This window comes from Centroberyx affinis, unplaced genomic scaffold (genome assembly GCF_046629955.1).
Source record: "Centroberyx affinis isolate AG114_WGS23_722 - 3 ecotype Tasmania unplaced genomic scaffold, CSIRO-AGI_Caff_v1 ptg002642l_1, whole genome shotgun sequence".
Classification (NCBI taxonomy): domain Eukaryota; kingdom Metazoa; phylum Chordata; class Actinopteri; order Beryciformes; family Berycidae; genus Centroberyx; species Centroberyx affinis.
The window spans coordinates 155,001-165,309 of NW_027280834.1; the positions used below are offsets into that span (position 1 = coordinate 155,001).

The 10,309-nt window shown below is 40.3% G+C and overlaps 2 protein-coding genes across 2 annotated transcripts in view; one reads left to right on the forward strand and one right to left on the reverse strand.

The window, feature by feature from the left end:
• Positions 1–7,528, reverse strand: part of tatdn3 (TatD DNase domain containing 3) — an 11,332-nt gene extending 3,804 nt beyond the window's left edge. Inside the window, 7 exon segments of the mRNA XM_071534977.1 lie at positions 757–866; positions 3,350–3,412; positions 5,098–5,121; positions 5,123–5,183; positions 6,603–6,676; positions 6,812–6,844; positions 7,453–7,528. Of these exon segments, the coding sequence (XP_071391078.1) occupies positions 757–866; positions 3,350–3,412; positions 5,098–5,121; positions 5,123–5,183; positions 6,603–6,676; positions 6,812–6,844; positions 7,453–7,509 (422 nt within the window). The 5' untranslated portion in view covers positions 7,510–7,528.
• Positions 7,529–7,732: 204 nt separating this feature from the next.
• nsl1 (NSL1 component of MIS12 kinetochore complex) lies at positions 7,733–9,871 on the forward strand (the record flags this gene model as incomplete). Its single annotated transcript, XM_071534978.1, has 3 exons — positions 7,733–7,924; positions 9,010–9,082; positions 9,738–9,871. Coding segments are annotated over exons 1-3 (399 nt in total), but the record flags the coding sequence as incomplete, so codon positions are not given.
• Between the last annotated feature and the right edge of the window lie 438 nt (positions 9,872–10,309).

The following is a 10,309-nucleotide window of genomic DNA, read 5'->3' on the forward strand; positions in this document are numbered from 1 at the left end:
TTTGAAAAAATATCTAATTGCGATTATTTTGACTGATATTGCAATTGATTTGCGATATTAGAGGGAATGATAATTTTTACATCATTATTCTCATTTTCATTGAAAAACGTATTAAAATAATTATGGTGTGATTTTTGCGGGGATCTGTACCAAACAAAGATGTTTTCTTACGTCTGTAGTAGAGCTGCGACGATTAATCGATTAATCGATTAGTTGTCAACTGTTAAATTAATCGCCAACTATTTCAATAATCGATTAATCGGTTTGAGTCATTTTCTAAGAAAAATAAGTCAAAATTCTCTGATTCCAGCTTCTTAAATGTGAATATTTTCTGGTTTCTTTACTCCTCTATGACAGTAAACTGAATATCTTTGGGTTGTGGACAAAACAAGACATTCGAGGACGTCATCTTGGGCTTTGGGAAACACTGATCCACATTTTTCACCATTTTCTGACATTTTATAGACCAAACAACTAATCGATTAATCGAGAGAATAATCGACAGATTAATCGACGGTGAAAATAATCGTTAGTTGCAGCCCTAGTCTGTAGAATATGATGTGTGGGCCAGGACATCTCTGCAGCACGACAATATTTAATTTAAAATGGTATTTTGACACACATTTCACCAAAATCGCAGTAGGCCATATTGTGATTTCGATAACATTTTGATTAATTGTTCAGCCCTATTCTATTCTATTCTATTCTATTCTATTCTATTCTATTCTATTCAGTTTCTACCCCAGCAGGACTCACACTGGCAGGTCGAGCTCCTTGGCGATGTTGAGCTGTTTAATGAAGACGGCCATCTGGTCGTCTCTGTCCTGCTCAGTCGGAGCGCACCAGGGTGTGAAGTCCAACCCGACCTGCAACCAGACAGCAGCCACCACCGAGACCGGAGTGTGAAGGAAAAACAACATCACCCATCAGCTAGTACTTACTAGGGCTGGACGATAATTCAATATTATCGTTTATCGTCTTTCAGTGGGATTATATTGTGATGATATGGTGATTTTGGGATATTGAGACGCACAATTCTGCTGTCTGAACTGATGAGAACAAGCTAATCTTATTTAAAAAGTATGGTCGGAATATTATGTGAAAATTTCAGTTTAGTTTGACATCACACCAAACATTACCATTCGGTTCAATATGATGAACATTAATTTGATTATTTAATGTGATTTCGCTTATGTGAGCCATATCGTCATATATATATCGTTATCGAAAAAAATCCTTATGATTATCGTGATATTGATTTAAAACATATCGTCCAGCCCTAGTAGTTACTGTGCAAAACATTAGCACTGCCTTCCCAATACTGAGCTGTAACTCATTTTGCAGAACCCAAAAAGTTTTAAAGGTCTCAAAACTATTTAATGTGTCTCCTCCCCTTCAAGGTGAATTAAATAAAGAATCATAACTTTAACATTTTATTTGGATTACTGGATTTAACAGAAGTCTTGATTTATTCACTTTTAGACAAGACTTGCATTAAATACTGTGAATATTTGGACTTTTGGACCCACAGAACAATCGCTCAGCTTACTTAGATCAGTGGTTCTCAACGTGGGGTCCAGGGACCACCAGGGGTCCTTGAAGGGGGTTCCAGGGGCGGTCCCCACCAAACTGATGAATTATTAAACTTCGCCATTATTCAATTTACAATACGTTAACACAATTAGAAAATGTAGAAGAATGACTGTTTTGATCATAGTTTCACTGTTAACTCTCTGCCTACAATACAGACAGTCATGGGATTCTGGACAAAATTGTATGTTGTTGTAGATTTGGATCCAAGAGACAAAATCTCATCAAATGGGGGTTTGTTGCCCTAATGTGTATGAAATTAGGGTCCTTGATATGACAAAGGTTGAGAATCACTACCTTAGATTATACTGCACAAGCTGTTTGGAGTCATCTTATGGTAATTTCTTGCCATTTTTTGGAGCTCTAAAGAACCAGGACTCGGCCACTTCAGTTGTTCTGACAGAGCTGCACTAGCTAAACTCGCTGTGTGTTGTCTGGACATACAAACTTCACCAATCAATGACCAAATTTATCATTTTAAAAAAATTTGGGGGGCATTTTTCCTTTATTGGATAGGTCATCGAAGAGAGAGAGACAGGAAATAATGGGGGAGACAGACATGTGATAAAGGTCCCAGATTTGAACCCACGACGTCGGGGTTACACGGTACATGCCTTAGACCACTAAATTTGGGTGAACTTATCCTTTAAGGCTAGTCAAAAGGACTCTTCAATCACCTTTACTCTTGAATCTAGACTGAAGAACAATCAGAGGAGCCCTTTAATCACTTTTAGCATCAAGTCTAAACTGCTGGAAAGTGAGAACGGCCCTTCAATGGCCTCGAGTCTTGAGTCTAGACTGAAGGACGGTCTGATGGAGGAGGATCTCATGCTCATAGACAACTAAAATGTCCACAGTGTAGCGAGGGGCCGGACCCCCTGTGCTTTAAATGTGATCAGTAAAAATAATAATTTGGGAACCAGTGTTATTCTCCGTCAGGCCTGTTGACTTAGTCCTCTAATGCCGTCAACCACCGGCCACAATCTGTTCTGACAAACACACACATTCCTCAACAAATAGGATCTAGATGGCTCCGCAGCATTAGAGGTGGCTGGAGAATGAGGGTGTGTGTGTGTGTGTGTGTGTGTGTGTGAGAGAGAGAGAGAGAGTGTGTGTGTGTGTGTGAGAAAGAGACTGTGTTCATTAACTTTCACTAACAAGCATTGATAGTAAGATTAGGAGGCGAGTTGGAGTTTTAACAAGTTTAATCCGCTTCACTTTACCAGAAGTCACATCAGTGTTATGCTGTGTTACAAATGGGGGCAGCCACGTGTGTATGTGTGCGTGTGTGTTAATGTGTGTGTGTCCGTGTGTGTGTGTGTGTGTGTGTGTGTGTGTGTGTGTGATGGGTAGCAGGGACGATAAAAGTCTATAAACATCCTTAAACCATGTTACAGCGAAGATTTCAAATCTGTGTAAACTGTGTAAATCATTGAATTTAATGGACGCAAAAACAGTTTAAAATGTGTGTGTGTGTGTGTGTGTGTGTGTGTGTGTGTGTGTGTGTGTGTGTGTGTGTGTGTGTGTGTGTGTGTGTGTTGCCCAATCAGCCAGCTTATAAAAAGGAGCCATGACACGGTATACGAGTCAAATAAAGTACAACAGCAGATTATCCACATCCACTCAAACCGCTGACTAGCTCTTATCTCTCAGTGATGCAAGGCAATGACCTGTTCTTTATACATTCACTGGAAGTTAGTGTGGTAAAATGTGTATGTGTGTGTGTGTGTGTGTGTGAGTGTGTGTGTTAGCAGCCCACCTCTCCAATAGCGACGAGCCGTTCTCTGTGTTGGTGGAACAGCGGCAGGACAGGATCCAGGTCCTGTGGAAACAACAGGATTCATTACATTCACTGCATTCTTTTCCCTAAAGCCCCAGTCAGGGATGTTTTGGAGTATTTTAATCCTAGATATACATACTTAGGCAATAACCCCTGACAGGCTGAAACCGCGTCACAGCTAACCAGTAAAGTCAATCCCAACTTCCATCAGGGGCTGAAAACTCTTCAAGAAATATTTCACATCCCTCTGTCCTATCTCTTCCCCCTTTAATCCCTTGAATTTAACTGATATCTCCAAGTTTGAAAATAAAAAATCCCTTAAACGTCTCTGCTTAGCTCTTATTTCTGCTGCTCTCTTACGTGATCACTCTGAGGTGACAGGAATATTTCAGCATGCAGTGACCTCTGACCCCTGACCTCCTTACTATCGGTTGTTTATAAAACTGGTGATCTAGGACAGTGGTTCTCAACGTAGCGTCCGGGGACCAGCAGGGGTCCTTAAGGGGGTTCCAGGGGGTCCCCAGCAAACTGATGAATTGTTGAAGTGTTGAACTGATGAAGTGACATAACACTAGTCTGTAGTCAGCTCAGCCAATCAGAAGTAAGTAACACTGGCTTGTAGTCAGCTCAGCCAATCAGAAGTAACACTAGCCTGTAGTCAGCCAATCAGAAGTAAGTAACACTAGCCTGTAGTCAGCCAATCAGAAGTAAGTAACACTAGCCTGTAGTCAGCCAATCAGAAGTAAGTAACACTAGCCTGTAGTCAGCCAATCAGAAGCAAGTAACACTAGCCTGTAGTCAGCCAATCAAAAGTTAGTAACTCTAGCCTGTAGTCAGCTCAGACAATCAAAAGCAAGTAACACTAGCCTGTAGTCAGCTCAGCCAATCAGAAGTGATGCAACACTAGCCTGTAGTCAGCTCAGCCAATCAGAAGCAAGTAACACTCGCCTGTAGTCAGCTCAGCCAATCAGAAGCAAGTAACACTAGCCTGTAGTCAGCCAATCAAAAGTTAGTAACTCTAGCCTGTAGTCAGCTCAGCCAATCAAAAGTAAGTAACACTAGCCTGTAGTCAGCTCAGCCAATCAAAAGTAAGTAACTCTAGCCTGTAGTCAGCTCAGCCAATCAGAAGTGATGCAACACTAGCCTGTAGTCAGCTCAGCCAATCAGAAGCAAGTAACACTAGCCTGTAGTCAGCTCAGCCAATCAGAAGCAAGTAACACTAGCTTGTGGTCAGCTCAGCCAATCAGAACTGATGTATTAACATGAGAGTCAATCCTGGCTCAGCTGACTTGGTCCAAGATGAATGAAATGAAATGAAAAAGGCGAATTACAATCTGCTGCCAAATTTTGCACCACTGGATTATTTAGTTAAGTCGACGAAACATAAAACCCTAAAGCCAATAAGATTGCATATTAAAACTGGATTTCATCAAATTACAACCAAGGTGATTAACTCACTAATTTGCACTTTTGGCCTCAGATTTCCATCAGTCAGTGTGTGTGTGTGTGTGTGTGTGTGTGTGTGTGTGTGACATTCCTCCGCTCCATGGAGCCCAGCGGCCTGAAACACACACCTTCCTCCCCTCCGTCTCTTGTTTTCTTCTCCCCCAGGACTCTGCTGAGCGGACGGATTCGGTTACTCACCTCCGTTCCCCCCCCCCCCCCCCCAAGAAGTGAAAAAGGAAAATAAGCGGAAGCTGTGCGGAGGAGCGGACTGGTCCCAGTACCTGGAGCCTCACGCTGCGCTGCTCCGCGCTCCCCCCCGGCCTGCAGGGGGTGGAGGCCGAAACACGGAGCCACCAGACCTGGGAAGCTGGGACAGAAGAATTCAACTCAACACAAAACACCGGAAATAATAAACACAGGACCGTCCGGGTGGGAGCAGGAATACAGGACAAAGCAGACATGGTAGATCTTTACACTGTACGTCCCATTAAGACAACAGCCTGAATAAGTTAAGTTAAGTTAAGTTGGTAACACTTTATAATAACCATCATTAATAAATGGTAAATTGATAGTTAATTAAACTTTAGTTAATAGTTATTTTACTGTTAACAAACAATGAAATGATCATTAATAATGTTTACTAATTATTAGTAATGCTATAATTTATGTTATTTTATCATTCGTTTGTGTAATATAAAATCATTTGTTTATAAATTATATATTGTATCATAGCTTTTTACCCTTTTTACCGTCTCTTATCAGCTATGATACAATATATCATTTATAAACAAATGATTTTATATTACACAAACTAATGATAAAATAACATAAATTATAGCATTACTAATAATTAGTAAACATTATTAATGATCATTTCATTGTTTGTTAACAGTAAAATAACTATTAACTAAAGTTTAATTATTTATCAATTTACCATTTATTAATGATGGTTATTATAAAGTGTTACCGTTTACAGTTTATTTTATTTGACATGGACATCACAGTAGCATTAGAATTGTAACATACATTTATGCACAAGGACCAGATGTACTGTGTTTAGTGTACTGTCCACAGGAGGCATTTAAAAAAAAAAAAAAAAAAAGTTAAAATAGAAAAAAGAAAAGAAAAGAAAAAAAGAAATGGAAGAAGAAAAAAAAAAGAGAGGACATAAAATACACCCATAAATACATCCATAAATACACAAAATACAGGTGTGTGTCAGGTGTGAGAACAATGTTGTTTCTCTTTTAGCCATGATTTAATACCTCTATTAAAAACTCTATTAAAATTGTGTTGCATTTTCAGCTCAGTGGGCAGACAGTTCCATAGTTTCGCTCCTTTAACAGAGAAGACCGATTGTCCAAATGAGGTTTTGCGTAATGCAATGTATTCATTTAAAGTAAGCTTTAAGTTGGAATAGATTATGACGCTTTCGAAGCTGAACATATTGTGTTTCTTTCAAGATGTAACGATGGTGCCAGCTCATTAATTGCCAAGAAATTGCCATGTAAACAGCATTTTGTGTTTGCATCTCTTCCTTCTTTTTTTATTGTATTTTATCAATGTGTTTTTATCATTTGCTTCTGTTAAATAACTGTGTGAATAAACTTAAACCTACACAGTCTTGCCAAGGCGTTCCCTCTAGTCTTTACTTTACTCTGTATCACTTTGATTCTTGCCATCTCAATCAAACAAACACTATATATATACAGTGTGTAGAGGTGTGTGTGTGTGTGTGTGTGTGTGTGTGTGTGTGTGTGTGTGTAAATGCTGAACAGATACAGACCGGTCCTGCAGCTGGAGAACTCTGACAAACTCTCCGACCTCTTCTGTAACCGCAACCAGAGTCTGCACCCCGGCCTGCACACACACACACACACACACACACACACACACACACAGTTTTAAAGTATTAAGGAAACATAGCTAACAAATGAAACATCATCAACAGCAGGTCTGTAACTGTAGACGATATATTTATCTGTGATGTCTGACCTCTGTGGTCCTCTTCATCACATCCTCTAGATCCTGTAAAATAAAATAAAAAATAGTGAAATAAAGGAGTGAAAGAAAACAGAAACTTGGTGGCAGCAAGGAACAGCAAGGAGCTGTAACAAAAAAAACAACAACAAACAGGGGAATTTTAGTGAATTAAAACAGTCCTGATGTAGAAAATGAAGTCATGCAGAAAGTAGAATGTACTGGATAACTCGGGTTTGGTGATGTAATGCAGGATAAACACACCTACACTCATTTTACGCTGCTTTTTATTTGCAGAAAAGAGTTTAACCACCTTTTTAGGCTGATGTGAATCCTTACGGTGTTAATTCGTAGTATATATATAATCATAACTAGTATCAAACCGATAGGGATAGAGTAACTTTTATGGAGAAAAATAATAATTTTAATGATACTTTTTGGCTTTTGTTTATATGCGTGCCTGTTTGTCACAGTCTGGAGATCACATTACCATTACATTACTGCTCAGGCTGTCTGATGAAATGTAATTTTCTATAAGAGAAACTGGTACAAATACTCAACTTATTGTTTTTTTCCAAATAGGATACACAGTTATTTCACGACAGCAACATTTGACAGAAGTTCCCTGTCTGTTGTATTTGGTGACAGCAGCCTACCTCTTCAAACTCACGGGCTGATATGTGGCAGTGACAGTCAACAAAACCATTCTCCATCGGAAAAACAAGATGACTAGGCTTTAAGAGCAAAGACGACGTTGGAAAACTGCAGCATTTAGCCTAACAGTTTTCGCTTGACTGCGAAGAAAACGGCCATGCGGAACGTTTTTGCGACGGCACAAGTGTTTCGCCTTTTCCGGCAACATTCAGCAGTCGGACCGGCGAAGATACAAAGCCACTTCCGCTTCCTGGTCAAAACATAAACAGTTTGGCGGTAAAGATGGAGCCCGCAGCAGCGACTGAAACTTTACCGGACGATGAAACGAGTCAGGAGTTCAGGGTGCAAGTGACGGCGAAAAAAGCCGTTGTCGAGCAGATAAATAAATATAAAGAAGTGTTGAAGAATGTTGTGGAAGGACAGCCGGGCGTTGCCGAGGAGACGAAGCAACTTTTACTGCAGGAGCTGCTAGCGGTGGGTCTGGTTGGATTGTTAACGTCTTAATGTTACGAGCTAAAGTTAACTTAGCTGTCTCAGGGGTTACTGTTCATGTCAAGGACTCACAGAGTGGCACGCTTTACAACACAGAGCCATACTTGCTAAAGGCTTTACCCTAAGGAACCACATCAGAGAAGTGTTTATACCTGTGACAACGTATTGAGCCAAACTCCGTTCAAAAATCTTGCATTTTAAGGTCGTTTTGCGTGTCGGAAATCGTACACACCTCCAGGACCATGACGTAAGGTCTCTTACGAACCGTTAGGGTCTTCTGGTAATTTCGGCGTATAAGTGATGTATCAAGCAGCACTTTATTTCAATAAAATCTCAACTTTAAAATTGGTCAACACTGCCCGCTACCGCCCTCCACTGTATGTTTGTGTATGTTTTGGTGCAAGAGGACTAGTGGGAATAATTGACACAGGCTCTGCTTGGTGTATTGGTTGCATGCCGAAGTGAATCTGATCCTAATGATTTGTAAAAAAGGTCTCAAGTCATGTTCTATGAGTTGTGTAAGTTGTCCGATAAGCAAGACAACATTAAATTGTCAGATTTTTGAATGGAGTTTGGTGTGGCTTTCTCTCCATACAAGAGAAACCTAAAGATCTCGGGGCAATAGGTGGTGAGATAACAGTGGGAAGAGTGAAAACTGATCAAAATAGTTATTCGTATTCATTATCTCCTAGTGCTGACTTAAAGTGAATGAGGTAACAGTGGAATTGGACTAATCCCTATTTTGCTGGTGACCCCTGAAACACCCTTAAGGACCCCTGATGGTCCCTGCACCTCAGTTTGGGAACTTAGGGAAGCCTCCCTGTCATCTATGGACCAGCTTCTCATGTGTGTGACAGCTAGTTCACCTCAATGGATCAAAGTAAAGCACATTGTGGGTTACGATAATGTTAGCTAAGTTAAAAAGTGGCTTAATACAGTGACAATTTATTGTATATTGCAACAGTATTATGGGCAGATTGTGGATATTTTATGTGTACTGTTGATGGATGTGCTGTGTGTTTGTCAAAGCTGTTTTCCAATAGTCAAAAGTTTTTGGATGTTTGCAGAACTTTGAGGCGGCTGTTAAGGACAATGTGTTGGTGAACGGACAGCCTTGGGATGAAGCACCTGATGATGAAGGTGACTCTCTCTCTCTCTCTCTCTCTCTCTCTCTCTCTCTCTCTCTCTTTCTCTCTCTCTCTCCTTTATCACTTCTTGCTGTTTTACTTGTTCCTTCTCTCTCTCTCCTCTCCATTCATTCGGGTTAGACCGTTTAAATTGGCAATTATTGGCATTCAGTTTGGGGAGGGAGAGGGAGAGAGAGAGAGAGAGAGAGAGAGAGAGAGAGAGAGAGAGAGAGAGAGAGAGCCCCATATCAAAATACTGGTAGCCTACCTTAGAAAGGTATGAAGGCTGAAAAAAGTTTATGGCAGCAAGAGGTTGCACTTTTGCCATTCTCTCACTCTCTTGGGATCAACGGAGAAATGTCTTGCTGCTGCTTCTCCTGAGTTTTGTTCAGCAAATTTGACAACTGACAGCTTGAATTTCAGGTCGTACATTTTTCTCTGTGCCACCATGGCGATCAGCAAATGTGACTGACGTTTGAATGCAAGTAAAAAAAATAAATAAAAATACAGCGTCAATGGCAACCGGCTTCTAATTGAGACCGGCCTTTATTTGTCTAAACGTGCAGCCACACCCGGCCAGTAAAAGGGACTCAGTGTTTAATTGAAGTTTTACGGTATGTAACGTCGGTTGCTGTCTCCCCCCCTCCCTCCACCACCGGCTCACCCAGCAGAAGACGGGGCCGTGGCTCTGGAGAGCCTGCTGGACGACTCCATCGTGGAAACCAGCAGGAGGCGGAGGAGATACCCCAAGGAGATCCTGCCCTACGTGGTCCGCTCACTCAAAGCCCAGCGCAAACTCATGGTGGGTGGCAGAGTCTCCGAGTCTAATGAATATGCAGGAATTTGTCTCTCAGATGCAGTGACAGCAGACTGCAAGCCACTGCATTCAATAAATTAATTATGTAAATATATATGTGTGTTTGTGTGTATATATATATATATATATATATATATATATATATATTTTTTTTTTTATTTATTTATTTATTTATTTATTTATTAATTTATTTATTTTATTTATTTATTTTGTTTTTCTGGATTTCCATGAAATACTATGAATGTTATAATCGACATAAGCTATGCCATGGTTATATTATTATATACATATGGGCTAATACGATGCACGGTTTTATGTATTACTCTCCATGTGACCTACCAATTAGGTCTACAGTAGCCGAGTTGGCCATACAGGTTAACTGGTACATTTAACCAACATCTTAAAATTGGGGTATATTGTAAG